This window comes from Gadus chalcogrammus, chromosome 6 (assembly GCF_026213295.1).
Source record: "Gadus chalcogrammus isolate NIFS_2021 chromosome 6, NIFS_Gcha_1.0, whole genome shotgun sequence".
NCBI lineage: Eukaryota > Metazoa > Chordata > Actinopteri > Gadiformes > Gadidae > Gadus > Gadus chalcogrammus.
The window spans coordinates 13238007-13252738 of NC_079417.1; the positions used below are offsets into that span (position 1 = coordinate 13238007).

The following is a 14732-nucleotide window of genomic DNA, read 5'->3' on the forward strand; positions in this document are numbered from 1 at the left end:
CAACTTTCTCACTTTGTCAGATGGATGTTGATGAGCGCAGGAGGCGTGGCATCTCTAGTTGATTAGCGCAGGGGGCAGCCACGATTTCACACGTGCAGCCACTTAATGACTCGATAGCTATTCAGCCACATCCAGTCCAGTCTGAGTCTGGGTGTTTGCATTGTAACGGGGCAAAGAGGAATCTCCCGAAATTCGACACTGTCGTGTAGGTTATGTTCTGTGTGTGACAACTAGAAACAGTTTAACTTGGTTTATTTTACATAGGCCACAATGTTGCCGGACGCCTATGGCTGTGTCGTGGCAAACCGATTCGGGGAGCTCTTGGACGACGATGCTGACCCCTTCGACCTGCTCAGCATGGCGGAGAGCACGGAGAAATCAAAGAAAAAGAAGGAAGACGTTAAGAAAGCAAAGCAGAAGAAGCCTGGCCTGAAGGAATCTCAGAAGGAGAGACGCGCGGGAGTCGACGAGCAACCTGCTCCTCCTATGGGTATGCTGACGACTTGTAGTAGTAGGCTATTTGGCATGAGACATGGCCACGTAAAGCAGGGTGAAGTGGACGTTTCTATTTATTTTTGCGCACTTTGAGGTACTGAAAATGGTCTTTATCAATAAAAAACTATAGTTCCCCCGTTTCCTCTCTTCATGAGGTTCATGTATTTTCTGTGTGCCCCGATGTGCAGTGAAAAAGCCCCCAACACGGGAGCCCATGTCCAGTGAGAGCCGAGGCGGAGCAGTGGAGGGTCAAAGGGCCCCAAGAAGGAATGCGTTTGAGGAGCGACCGTATGAGCCAGAACAGTACTACCAGGAAAACTATATCTCCAGGTATTTAACAAATATGAAAGAGCTTATAGAGACTATCTATTTCATTTCAATAAGTAACCATCACTGAATGAGTTAACGCAATCATGATTGAGCCTATGGCACACTGAGGAAAGCCCTTCGATTTCCAAAGCAGTGTGGGGTTGTCAATGAGGGGCCAAGATGTAATTTTCACAAGGTTGTCAATTGGCACGTTTCCAGTATCGCTGGTGTCTCGTCACTCTTTGTGATGCATTCGCACTACAAAAACTTAAAATGGATGAGCTAAATACTTCACAACATGCATATATATTTACATCGATGTGCTCATAACTTCCCTCAATGCATTGTTTAGCACTCCTGTGAGCTCATCTTCAAATGTGGTCCCCAGGTCCTCCTTTAACAGCGAGGTTGACCCCAGGGTCCAAGGAAGCTTCAGGGGTGGTCGAGGAGGAAGGGGAGCCGGCTATCCCAGGAACTTGGAGAACTTTAATCCCCGTGGCAAGAGGGAATATGAGCGGCAGAGCGGAACGTAATGGCACCGGTTCTGCTTGAACAACCGTTGTGCTTAATCAATCATATCAATATTGTTTTTAACTTGACGCTGTGTTGCAGAGGCATGTGTCCTGATGAGAAGAGGGGTGGCAGAGGATCGTGGAACTGGGGCACCGTTCAGGACACTATTGGGTGACTTGAACCCTTAACGACTCCTTATAGAAATTGAACCCCCCCCCCCCTTTATTTATATTTTGGAGACTTTCAGAGATGAATAACGACATTTTGGTTTTTCAGTGATATGGATGTGACGGCCGCAGTCAACCCTGAGTCCCAGGCCCCAGTGGAGGGTGAAGAACAGTATGTTATACCAGCAGCAAAAGTTATTTACCATGAAGCACTAGTTTTCCATGCCACCAGTTTAGCTAAAACGTCCACGACATTGCTAGTTGACGGTTAATATGTGGCGTTTTGTGTGTCTTATTTTCTACTTGCATTTTGTGATAGAGGAACAGACCTGGAAGGAGAGGTGGTGGTCCAGGTGGCCATAGAGATGAGCCTGGACGAGTGGAGGGCACTGCAGGAGTCCAGCCGCCCCAAGTCGGAGCTGAACCTCCGCAAGGCAGACACCGAGGTGCCGTCCAAGGCCAGGGTGATTCACGAGTCCAATCTGCGTGAGGTCAGTACATGTATGGACTCGGTGGCGCCGGCTAGTGGCCACGATTTGCATATCACTACTGGCTCTCAACGAAGGACAAGGGCTGGGATGCCTGATGCTGTTCATCTTATTGTATGGCATCTCGATGAGTTTCAATCAGCTGAATATTCTGTAGATGTCATTCTTAAGATTGGATGGTTATAATTTAATAGTGTTAAAATTGACCTGAGCATATTGCCACTGGAATGCACTAGTTTTTTTTGTATTGATGCGTAAAACCATTTTTCACCTGCCTATGTTCAGCAGTTTGCTCCACTTTCATTCACAGGACATCAAAGAGGAGGACATGGAAGACCACTTCCTGCGCAGGTCTGTAAATGACATCACTTCGCGCCTGGACATAAACTTCGGGAGTCTTGGACGTCCCGCCCGGGGAGGGCGAGGCCGGGGCAGACGGGGTGCCATAGCGGGTACCCCAGAGGTTGTCACTCCCAAATTTGAGAGGGTAGGTGCAGTTAATCACGCACATAAAGTCAACCCGGTTAGTCATTAAGAATGACATAACATGTGCATCTATTTTCAGGTCGACATCCTGGCTCCAAACCCAGATGATCCAGAGGATTTCCCAGCACTGTCGGCTGGAAAATAATAAGGGCCGGTGATTGTCACTTCCATTGCCCACTGGTGAAAATGGGATGCACTTGAGCCAACAATGTTTATTCACCGTTGTGTTCTGCTGTTCCATGGTTTGGGGTTCATGTTGCTTGTTACTGACTCCTGGCGAATAAAACATCTGCAAATTATATTTGGTGAGTGTTTTCCTATGGTGGGGCAAATGTGCCTAGATAAGTGGGATCAAGTTTACATGATCTGTTTTTGCAATATGCACTTTTATGAACTTGATAAAAGCAGGGAAAGTCAACTGATATGCAGCCAATGATGAAGCTGGAACACAGGTAGAGTATTGGGTTTATTTAAAAAGCCAGTTTTAACCAAGCATAATTACTTGTTTGGACCCCATGAGGGCTTGGTTCCTCTACTTCTAATGAATCAAACCGTACAAAATATTTACAAAATAGACGTTCTCAGTATATCAAATGATTTCTTATTTACATTACTGTAATACATGAACTTGACTGATGCACACAATACTTGACTTATACAAACACCCTGTATGTGCATGAACTCTGCAGGATGCACTGCCATTGGTATACTGTTCTTCAACACTGGAATATCTACTTTTACTGCTTGTTTAAAAGTAAACACCCAGGTTGACATATCACATGCCAGTCTCGCATGGTAAACCTTACGATACTAATGCATGCTTTAATAGGTGACAATTCTATGATTATGCTTTATGAAAGTTTCATGATAAACCAAGTGCTTTACAGAATTGCAATTTAACTAGTTTACATGAGAGCATGTCACAAACATTGAAGCCAGACTGGACCATTTTGCATGGTTCCTTTATAACAAAATGCACTGTACTTTAAAAACATTTAAAAGCGAAAAAAAAGATTTGACTGCTAAGGTCAGTCTTTAAAACACAATCCTCATGCTATTCAGATCCCAGGCTCATCGCAGTAGAGGGGCTCTAGCTTTGGGTACGGAGTGACTGCCAAAATATAAGAAACACAAATTCAGTTAACAGAAATCCACACATTTAAAATGCATGAAAACAAAAATCATATCTATATAGATACTAGCTAACTAGTGCGATATGGTTAGCAGCAGCCTTGAAAATCCCAAGCCTCCATTGTGTTAAACAAAATCGTTAATGTTGCTCCCCAAATATTAAATTAGACGGGTATTGGGTGAAAATGTTAGATCTTTGTAGACACCGCTCTGCTTTAACTAAAGCATGAAAATGAGGAAACAAAGATAGTCAATACAGAGATTTGTTTGCTAAATGATTTAGGGGGGAAAGAAGAGAAAAGACATGGATACCAGAGTCTGGAAAAGCGAATCGGTTGCATAGAGTAGCGAGCTTTACATCCTCTGTCCACAGTGCATCTGTTAGAAGTGGGAAACAAAGGAAGAGAAGGGTTTCATATTAGGAGAGGGAGCAGGAAAGCAGTACTAGTGTCCAGAGAAGCTATAGCCAGTAGTACACGGGAAGAAAGCGCAGGATAAGCACAACACAGTCCTGAGAACAGAGGAAAGGACGCCAGGGAAGGAGGATGAATGTTGTAGATAGTGCCTCTAGGGTCGAGCTCAACAACTGGGCCATCATGTGGCTCATATGATAAAATCTGTGGTCCTTTAACCGTTCTTGTGCTACATAGTTAAAATTGCATTTCTGAGCCATGTAGATAAATAAATATATTCATGATTTTCAAAAAACTTAAAAAAAGGCTCAATTTTTTTTTGTATGCTTTGTCATGGAAAGTAAAAGTATACGTTTTGTTGCTCAAAATCTATTTTTTTTTAGTTTACTGAAGGCCATACAACCCCTTCTTTAGTTGTGTTACCCAAATCTAAAATACAAATTAGTGAGCGTACAATCAATTCAATCTAGCAGATAATACAACTAAAAAACATTCTATGAGGACTGATCACAGTTTTATCAATGGAAGGATTAGTAAACAATGACCAAAAAACATTACTAGCAACATAATGCTCCTATGCTTCCAAAATGGAGGCGGTCGTTGTCACGATGTACAAGCCCTATAACAGGAAAGTACAAGAGGCTCCTCACCGCTGGCTTTAAGTTAAAATGGACAGCATTAGTGCAAGTAGTCCTGACTGGCCAACTGTCTTTAGTGTAGAGAGATGAAAAAGCAGAGGCCAAGAAGGCTTGGATGCACAAAACAAACATATGACAGATTTGTAAAAGCAAGAACTCTTGGGCCGCAAAGCGTGTCTGTCCATAGCTGTTAAAAACAGAGGGTTAAAAAACTCAAAAATAAACTCCCAAGAGATTCGATCCATCCCAGCACATCCAAAAAACGTCATCTGCTGCGAAGAGATGAAGTCAAAGGGTCATGATCTCTTATGAATAGGCCTGTGGAGAGCTTGCCTGGTTGTGATGGGCCTTTGCCGTGTTAAGGTTGGTCAGAGTGCCCCTGTTGGCCGTGGAACAGTTGGTTTCTCTAGGTTTACCGCATGGCTCAAAGCAGAGCAGGTCTCTGTCGCCAGTCTGAACATGCAAGTTGCCTAGGGACCTGGCTAGTCTGCTGTGGCACAGGGAGCTGCCAGAGAGAAGGGGGAAGGAGTTAATGTCTTGTTTTCTGATGACTCCATGAGTGGCTTTAGCTTCTTGGTCACTTGTACTTTAAAAATACTACGGTTCTATATCACAAAGACAACTTCAATTTGAACATGACAAAAGTTTGTCAACGAGTGGTGCTGACCTGTTTGCTACTCCATTGGCTGGCAGGGAGGTTCTGGTTCTTTTCCTGCTGTCCGATTGGCTAGCCAGAGTAGGGGCGTTAACACTGGCCTTGTAGCTGCTAGACTGCAGGATGCACCGGCTGAAGAGGAGTATAAGACAGGCATCCCATCTCAAGAGTTAATGGAGATGACTATTGACGTTGTAAAATTTATCACACTCAACCTACAGCTACACCAAAGCTTAACAGCAAAACATTTGAAAACTATCATTGAGAAAGGGGAAGGATCATAGTTTCCATGCACATACATGACATGGCTAACGGTCTTTATGTCTAAAGAACTTTGATGACTTCGCAAAACCCTGTGTTTGCACTACCTTAACTATATTTGAAGTCAGTGGCAAGAAAATGACACATGGTTCATGAGAAACTATGTGGCTTACGCAGTCTTTCAATAATCACTTAGCATGGCTCGATGCAGATGCTTTCAAAATTCTATCGAAATGACAGGCAGAAGTTTAGTGTTAAAGCGCAAATGGAGTCACTCACAGGCCAAAAAAGGTTGTAAACCACCGGACTAAAGCGGATTCCTCAAGTGAAAGCTAAATACAGAGCCTCCATTTTCCAAATAAAACCAATGAACCCCCTCAGTGAGAGGTAGCAGCACAGTACCTTGGAGAGAGGGAGGATGACCTGGTGTGAATCTTGTTTTCTCCTTGCCTGTGAACACAAGCAGTAAAACATTCAAGCAATAGACTTTGCAGACTCCTGGTTAGACGATGAGTGTAAACCATGATGGGACACGAGGATGAAGTGAACAAAAACTACATTACCCAAGAATCAAATATGCAGAAAGCAGACGGTTTAAGACGGTTTCATTTTCTCCTTTGCAATGCAGTCGGGTCTTTCTTGCAGTTTAGGCCATAGACCACTCACGTGATTATCGGAATCTATATAGTTATTACAGCAAGCCTGGATTTTGTGACAGGCAACCGCCCAGCATAAGTTGAGATATGTCATGACCAATGGTCAAATTTTACTATGATCAAATATCAAAACTTCATCATGTTCTATGAGACGTGAAGACTGTAGAAGATCTTAACCAGCAACACAAATGAACCCACCAACAGATAATCCTTAAATAAAAGGGAGCATATTGCATTGCCACCATATACATTAATAAAGGAAATTGAAAACCCCTGATTGACTCCAGATCATTAAACATGGGTTAGAAAATAATCACTACAATACACTGCTATAAATCAAACTTAAAAGACACAGCGCAGCAGAACAGCTCCATTCATGTACTGCGGTACATATGTACTTATCAAGCAGAAAGTTCGATTTTTTTTTTAATAGATATTAATTATAAAATAACTTTGGGTTGGGGGAGGGGGGATAGAGATGAAGGGGGGCTCACCTACGGCATTCTTACTTATGAGTCCAGAAAGGAGGGGCAGGGCAAAGGTTTTGGGTTCAGGCGGGCGGGCAGTAGAGTTCACAGAAATCCTAACCCCCGTCTATACAGAAATGCAGGAGGGGAGAAGGGAAGCCATACACAATCCACCACAGGGCAAGGCTAGACATGGACAAGAGCAGCATGGCTACCAGCCATCTGAAAGGAGGACAAATCCAAACAAAAGAGCAAAAGGAAAAAGACAAAAAAAGGAAAAAAGAGAGGGAAGGAGAGACAAAGGGCGCCCGGGCAGGACGGAAAGCCTTTAGTTTTTGGTTTTGTTATTTTGCTTTGCTTCTATCAACTGTAACTGGACAAGCTCTGGTGCCTCCTGCGGAGTCTTGCAAGCAACACGTTTTTCTTTGCATTTCATGCATAGTTGGTTGGAACCGTCATATCAGAACACATACAGCAGTTGTTTTCATTCTATTCTGAACTCGGCAGGTAAACTGGGACAGTCCCCCAAGCGATGAAAGAACAACAACAGACAGTTGAACAGTGAACTCTGCAGATTTAAACGCGTGTTAATGCATCGATCAAACACAGAGAGGCATGCTCATGCACGCAAGTCCCGGTGTCTCAGGCTTGATGCCATGCATTGGAAACAGAAACACACATTCAGTTCTCCTCCCATTCTAATCCCCGTTGCACGTTGGCATCCACTCCAGCAGAGTGCATGATAAACAGACAGTGCAGCCAAGTGGTAAAGATCAGCCTTGATATCCCACATGTTCCACACGTTCACTGGGAAAATTATACAAATGCATCTTATCCCGATATACCTGCGCAGGAACTCAATGTATCCTTCTGAATTCAAAAGATCAAAATATTTTAGAGGAGGAAAAAAAATATTAAATTGCGGCTAGCCTTACACCTAATATTCGCTCAATTTCATGGCCAACTGCTTTGTACCATTTTGGACAAACCAAAAAGGCACAATGGCTTAAAATCTGTAAGCATCGCAACCAGTCAGTTCTATAAGAAATCTTTACCGTTTACATTCATCTTTTAAGACGTAGTAGTTCCCAGTCAGTATGGCCAGCCAAGCATGACAGGCATCTGATTCAGCCAATCAAGGGCCTCCCATCAGGTAGAACCATGATTAGCTGAGCAATGGCAGTGATCAGCAAGGCAAAACTTTTTTTTTTGTCATTAGCCATACCGTCGGCATAGCAAACTATTTCTACAGGGAGTGGCTGGCAGTTAGCAAAGGTAAGTGACACTTACCTGCGCCATACAAAACCTCCCATCCATCAATCCAGCCTGTCTGTCTGTTATGTCCCTCATTCCCTCTGTCTCTCACTGCTATCTTTTGAACGGCAGGCAACACACGGGCCACAGCGCCCCCATGAGGCTGCAGCAGAACACTACCATCTGCCTGCCACGAGACAAAAGCCAAAGCCGTATGGGTACATTGGCGGAGAGGTCAAGTGCTTCATGGGTCTACACAGACATTACTGTTGTGTTCGCTATTGTGGTGCCGTAATCCTCTGAAGCTCAATTGGCATTAAAAGTGACGTTAACACTGCCGTGGTTTGAGTTCCATCGGGGCCAATCAATGCCAAGTATGCACACACGGTGTTGTAATCCACTATTAGTGATTTCTTTGGACGAAGGAATCTGCCTGTTTATATTATAATTCCTTTTCGTTGCAGTATACATATATTTAAGGTAATATACGTTTTGTTTCAAAATACGGTAGTACAAATGTTTCATAGTTATTAAAAGTTATGATAACTGCTGAATCTATCAAGAAAAACCAAACCCTAAACTACTTTTTTACTTTGGATTGATCCTGGTCCATATCTCGTTTTAAAAACACAAATATGGACTCAAACTACTTTGGGTTACCCGTGTGTGTTTGTGCCAAAATAAAATAGAGTCGACATCTCTCACACATGATTCCCTCCAACTACAGACCAGTATTCATGTTCTAGTGTACACGGACTTAGGACTCTACTTGTCTATTTTTAGCAGTCATGAATAACAGGGAAATTGGGCAGGTTTGTTTGACTAAGCTGTTCTTGTACAGCTTACAGCTGTCCCAACAAATCAGGACGAAATAAATATATAAATGATATTTCCAAACATCCGAATGCACTGACAAGGAAGGCTTGGACTGGAATTGTGCTCCACGAGAACTTAATATACGGCAAAATATTTCATAAATATGTCTCATTTATAGACAATAGTACATAGCCTCTATTGTGAATGTTGACCAATTCTCAAGAGGACTTTTGAAATATGTCACTTGAACGATGGGAGTTGTAGTCTTTGGTACTTACGATAGTGAACCAGTAGATGATCTGGACTGCCTCTTGCTCTTCAGTGCTCGCAGTTTGTCACCTTGTGTCACACCATTCCTCTCCTCCTCATCGTTATACTGGAAATCATCAAGTAGATAATAATGAAAGGTAGTGAACCAAGAAGTCATCTATAACAGTAGTTCACTGACAACTAGTTGCCAGTTTTCCCCCAAAGAATAATCTTTGCAAAACTCACCAGTTCCATTTTCTGCTCATTTTTGGGCGTTCTCTTATTGTTGCTGCCGTTGATGGTGATGTCATCCACCCCAGATAGGATCCGGGTGACGGCCATCTTGCCGTTCTCCTGCTCATCCAGCATCTTCTCCTTGAAGCCATCCCCTTCTGTCCACATGCCGGCCTGCTTACTGAAGGGGGAAAAATAGGACATTAAACATCACAAAGGGTTTTCCCAAACACTAAACAATCTGCATTTCATTGGCACTCACACTTGCCAAAAAATACCCGAGGTCTTGGTATTAAGCTCATGCATAGTCAAAATATTTTGGATAGAAGATGAAGAGCTCTCCTTCTTTAGTGTGAACTTACTCTTCGACATAGTTCTGCTGGGGCCCAATAACAGACCCCGGGCGGCAGATCCGTATCCAGGCGATGGCCTCCGCTGCTGTAAGATGGTAATGCTTCATCATGTAGCAGGCGATCAGAGTGCCTGTACGCCCCAGACCAGCTGAAACACAGGATCATGCAGTCCATTAGATGTTAGGTAGCCCCAAAACGAATTAAACCATGTGTGTGCCTGTACGCGTGTTTTAACTTATGATATTGTGCGGATTCCATCCCCTGTCCTTCTCAAAGTAAATATTAATGCAAATTGAAGCAGATCTTTCCGTAGAACATTTGTAGTTTTTCTCATCTTCTCTTATTGTTAATTTGAAATTAGCTTGCAAACAGTTTGATCATTTGTGACAGCAGTCAAACTTCACCTCACACTCAATATTTTTTGATTGTTCATGTTTACATATATTTTTACTTAAACCCCTTTAGACCATGCACTGCAACCCTGAACTTACATTACCAAAGGAGCTGTTTGTGCAGGGCAAATGTTTGAAACAGTCGGATCAGACATTTTTCTACCCAGAAAACTGACTTCTACCCAGCCAGCTCCCTAGTACAAAGTCAGATTGTAGCCCACGTGTGAATAGAGCAGGTCATTGTCCTGGAAAATGCACAGAGAATAGACCCTGTTCCACATTCTCCAGTACAGTAAGTGGCGGTTAATGCAAAAAACAAGTTAACAAAAACACTGGGATTTCAACCAATAGAGCCTGAAATTAACTTGCCCTGTGAAAAGGCAAATCCGGACATAAACAATTTTAAACTAATCTCATTTGAGGACAATGAATTACATTTGATGATCCCTTTGTAAACAGATCGCTGGAACATCGCTGAATGCAAATAATTGCTGAATAAGAAAGGAGGAAACAAAAAGAAAGAAAAAGTTGAAGAAATATACATATTTAATTTCCCTAACCTTTGCAGTGGACAGCTATGGCGCCTTCTGCATTCTCACAGATGTTCAGGAACTTCCTGACGATGGCGTCAGTGGGCGTGCTGCCGTCCACGAAGAACAGGTCGTGGTGCTCGAAGCCGGAGTCGGTGAAGCGCCTTGCGTCGTACATCTTCTTGTTGAGCCGTACGATAGTGGTAACGTTGTGCTTCCTGAAGTAAGGGAAGTAGGCTTCGGGGGCGTGGAGCGGGTATCCTGAAACAAGAAGACAGTTTCGCATTGAATGAATAATAATAGTATAAGACTTTATCCAAAGATCTTTGGTTTTCCACTTGAACATTCTAAACACTGGAGTTAACATCAGTGTTTTTTATTTGATAAGTTTATTTAATTTCAGACCTGAAACAATAGTCAAGGACAATGATAGCATGGTATTTGTATGTATCTAAAATGCTTGACACCCACAGTTTGGACTCACCATTCTCTATTTTGCTCTTCGGATGGGGCCCACTGAAAGCGAGGAACTTGCCTGGAATAATCCAGTTAAAGTCCCCATTTTCTGCTCTCTGTAACAGACCAAGAAAGGTTTTCCCAAAAAAACAAAGATTCTAGTAATATCTCTACTCCATTCATTATTTGTGCGGATATGTTATATCTGGTTACCTCGTAATGTTCATACTCCTCCACATCAAAGTTGGTGAAGTCAAGCCAGCTAAACTCCACTGCCTAGCACATTCATAAAAAGACATTACAGATAAGTGGGGGAGACGTGACTTTGTGCTTTAGATCATTTGTGCAGATACACTTTAGGTGCGGTACCTTCTGGATGGCATGAAGGCAGTCCAGAATGCTCAGATTGTACAAGCATGTTCCAAATGAGGCATCTCTGAAAAACGTAAAGACGATATAACATTTTAATGATGTTCCCAGCTTTCTTTTAAAAATGTCACATCCTATCCAGCATTTGTACTGACACCTCTACCGCCCATTTCTCTAACATTCAGCAATAGTCATACATCTACATCTTGAATAATATATGTATTTGAATACAATGAAATAGAATGGCATGCTTCTTTGTTTTTAGCCCCCTGACAAACAGACAGTGGCATAGAGAAGGTGACTTCTCTTTGCGTTGTTGTCAGTAAAATAGGTCAGAGCTGCTTTAGTCAGCACTATGATGTTCTATTTTGCTTCAACACCTTGAATCTCTGTCCCTTACCCAAAAGGCTTTGGGAAATGTTATCATGCTAAACTGATGACATGTACAGAATTCTACCGACAAGAGCAAAAGGACGTGATCAACATGATTTTTTTTTTTATGTTTGCCTTCCTTGTTTCAGGCCAATACGGGCAGACATTATAGCAATTGCATGCAATAAGATGTATACAGTATATATATTTGTATTATTATTATTATTCTTATTTTTGGGGTTGTTTTCAAAATAAAAAAGTTAAACATCAGGTAATATGATAATATTCCATTTAGGTAATATGGTTACCTAAATGGAAGATATGTTGAATTCTTGGAGACAAGTAAACTGGATGCCTCCTCTGGGGTCATGTGAAGATGCAATACCTTAAAGAAGAACAAGGACACACACATTTGGATGAGGTTAGCATGACCAATTCAATTATTGTTTGTTTATTGCTTAGGGAGACCAGTCCAGTGGTGGGTTGGAGTTCCTCAGAAGTTAGAATGTACTTACAGCATAGGAGCCGATCAGGTAAGCAGCATTGGCTTGCTTCTTATGGTCTCCACAGGTATAGAAGAGAATCTTCTTCCTACAGAGCGTAATGGACTGCCACAATAGGGTAAAACAAGAGCATTAATGTCAAAATTGCAATGCTGGAAGCGTCTGTAAAGAATAATTATATCAACATTATATAAAATAAACAGAATAAAAATAGAAATGGTGTATACAACTTTCTTAACAATTGTTAAAATTAGATATTTCTTCAATATCCGATCAAGGTTGGGGTTCAGTGAGCAGGTCGTTACCTTGAGCTTCTTGGTGAGTTTGCAACAGAAACGATAAAACATGGCCAGGTTAAGGGGGCCAAAGTCCGCATAGAAGCTGAGGGAGGGGAAAATGACAGGAATAATTTAGATATTGTTTTGATAAAGATTCTCACGAGCGTTTTATTATATACCCTTTGGAAGCTGGAAGACAAATTCGGGTATATCTGGCTGAAAAGTAACATCAAAGTCAGTAATTATAATTATTATGCAATGGCCTACGCAACCTACTTTTAATGGCCTCTTGTTGTATTTTTCATTATTATTGTTTACTCAAGCCATGCAGGCGTACACATTTTTTTACACCCAAAGTAAACACTAGTACAATTACCAATGAGCTCAAATCACTTTTAAATCTGAGATGTCGTGTGGTCATTTGTGATGACCACTCGAATAAAGGAAAGAAAATAAAGATCATAAAAAGTTCAAAACTTACTTCTCGTATACCAGCTCATCGTCTACACAGAAAGAGTGACGTTCGGATGTGCTTTTAATCTTCTGCTGGAGTACGGCGAAATAGAGTTGGTCTGAAAGAACAGAGAGAAACGATTGAATGGCCTGCGCGTTTGAACCACGCGTGCATGCGCGCGTGCATGCCCAATCCCCCCAGAATATATATAAATATTCCTAGTTGTTGTTCACTCTTGATCTTGTTCCAGGATTATTCATTTTCATACGCACCCTTGATTATTTCAACACAAAAAAAATCGTCCACGGGTTTCTTGGCGACCGTTTTAAACATGACGTCTTGCAGAATAGTCCCAGCCAGGATGTTGTTTTCCCTTTACTTTGATGCAAGCATAACTACAACAATCGATGGGTAAACTGCACGGAATATTCTTTGTGGATATTCGTAAAATAATACAAGTAAAGATGACGTCGTAAAGTCGTTTATCAGACACTATTTTGAATCGCCCAAGAAAGTTCCAAGCCAGTGCAGAAGGGAGTTGTTAATGCGCAGTCTACAAAAAAATGAACTCTATAAGCCCCACCCGAGAGACCATCAGCGTGATGCTATTGGCTGGACGAAATACAGGCCGCCACACAATTGGAGGTTTAAACTGTCATTCAACCATCGCCTTCGCCTTTGCAATTTAAAGTTCAGCAGGGAAGACACATGATAGGCCATGGGAACCGTGCCCAAACGGTTGCTAAGGCAATGGCTTAGCCAATAGATTTCAGGATCTCTCCTGGGCGAACCTCCCCTCGAAGTAGCCTCCAGCGAAAAAGATACCATACGGAAAGTTCAACACAAATTGCATTGTTGGGGTAAAAACAGTTAAGTTAAGCTACATGAATATACTTCCGATGGTTTTACTCTCCAGCCATCCAAACTCCACACGCACGCGCTTGGTCTAAAATACACACGCACACGCACACACACACGCACACACACACACACACACACACACACACACACACACACACACACACACACACACACACACACACACACACACACACACACACACACACACACACACACACACACACAGGCAAAAGCTAAGCAAATGCACTCCTTGCTACTGCAGACTGGTTTGGTGCATGAACCAAAATGACCGAGGGTGTCGCCATTTTAAGTAAAAACTGATTCAAAAAATATAAATCACAGCGACACTATTAGGCCTATATTGATAGGCCGACGTGAACACACACATATTGTATGACGTCTGTGGTCCACTACGGAATATTGTTTAATTTTCATCTTCGAGTTCACCGGGTTCATCCCACATACCCTCTTACCTGTTATCCCAATGTAAATATCAGACTTGTTATGCTCCGCCTCTGAGCTGTGAGCTGAACAGCGCTTTTTTCTAGACTCTGGTCGCCTCCTCTCGCCTTTACGCTTCATTTTCGATGTCAAGCATGCACGTTAATCATATCTTATTATATCCCACAGATGTCCGTTTGGCAGGCTGTCCCAGTTTGTTTATGCATCAGTGGGGCATCTCTCGATTGTGCTGCTGCTGGATATGTCATCCAAGGGAGGCGATAGCCAGCTTCTCTGGCGTTGACGTATCGAGCGGGCAAGTTTCTCCTTCAGAATCCAATCCCTACGTGTGACGTAGCAAGCCTACAGTTGTCTAGTTGTCCAGTAAGCACCCTTCTCCCTCCTCCTCTGTTCATACTTCGGTGGCAGCGTTAATAAGACTAGCGGAGATAACCGGGTACTGCCGCACATGCGATTGGAGACTACAATAA

General features: G+C 42.5%; 2 protein-coding genes across 7 annotated transcripts; one reads left to right on the plus strand and one right to left on the minus strand.

Moving 5' to 3' along the window:
- The first annotated feature begins 72 nt into the window (after positions 1-72).
- LOC130384182 (intracellular hyaluronan-binding protein 4-like) lies at positions 73-2774 on the plus strand. Its single transcript, XM_056592277.1, has 8 exons — positions 73-490; positions 684-825; positions 1193-1333; positions 1417-1488; positions 1594-1656; positions 1804-1975; positions 2283-2459; positions 2538-2774. Exons 1-8 carry the CDS (start codon positions 271-273, stop codon positions 2601-2603), a joined length of 1053 nt encoding a protein of 350 aa, XP_056448252.1. The 5' UTR covers positions 73-270; the 3' UTR covers positions 2604-2774.
- Positions 2550-14674, minus strand: cdc14b (cell division cycle 14B). Of its 6 annotated transcripts, XM_056592272.1 has the most exons (17): positions 14274-14596; positions 12967-13057; positions 12513-12588; positions 12220-12312; positions 12013-12089; positions 11333-11399; positions 11177-11239; positions 10992-11079; positions 10538-10768; positions 9595-9733; positions 9245-9413; positions 9028-9125; positions 5959-6006; positions 5308-5427; positions 4974-5145; positions 3902-3967; positions 2550-3569 (listed from the first exon to the last, which is right to left on the minus strand). In XM_056592272.1, exons 1-16 carry the CDS (start codon positions 14380-14382, stop codon positions 3944-3946), a joined length of 1665 nt encoding a protein of 554 aa, XP_056448247.1. In that variant the 5' UTR covers positions 14383-14596; the 3' UTR covers positions 2550-3569; positions 3902-3943. The 6 variants fall into 6 exon arrangements, 5 of the variants coding, with proteins under 5 accessions (XP_056448247.1, XP_056448248.1, XP_056448251.1 ...); XM_056592273.1 differs by lacking the exon at positions 3902-3967 and having other exon boundaries at positions 2559-3569; positions 14274-14674; XM_056592276.1 differs by lacking the exons at positions 3902-3967; positions 14274-14596 and adding an exon at positions 13212-13551 and having other exon boundaries at positions 2575-3569.
- Positions 14675-14732: the final 58 nt, after the last annotated feature.

What these genes read in the sequence shown, in the direction of transcription:
- LOC130384182 (XM_056592277.1), top strand. Translation starts at nt 271, where the DNA reads ATGTTGCCGGACGCCTATGGCTGTGTCGTGGCAAACCGATTCGGGGAG. An exon ending in CCAGTGGAGGGTGAAGAACA is followed by an intron (nt 1,657 to 1,803) that starts GTATGTTATACC and finishes ATTTTGTGATAG; the next exon opens with AGGAACAGACCTGGAAGGAG. An exon ending in ACGAGTCCAATCTGCGTGAG is followed by an intron (nt 1,976 to 2,282) that starts GTCAGTACATGT and finishes TTTCATTCACAG; the next exon opens with GACATCAAAGAGGAGGACAT.
- cdc14b (XM_056592271.1), bottom strand. Translation starts at nt 14,382, where the DNA reads ATGAAGCGTAAAGGCGAGAGGAGGCGACCAGAGTCTAGAAAAAAGCGC. An exon ending in CAGCAGAACTATGTCGAAGA is followed by an intron (nt 9,414 to 9,594) that starts GTAAGTTCACAC and finishes TTCCCCCTTCAG; the next exon opens with TAAGCAGGCCGGCATGTGGA. An exon ending in GCCAATGGAGTAGCAAACAG is followed by an intron (nt 5,146 to 5,307) that starts GTCAGCACCACT and finishes TCTCTCTGGCAG; the next exon opens with CTCCCTGTGCCACAGCAGAC.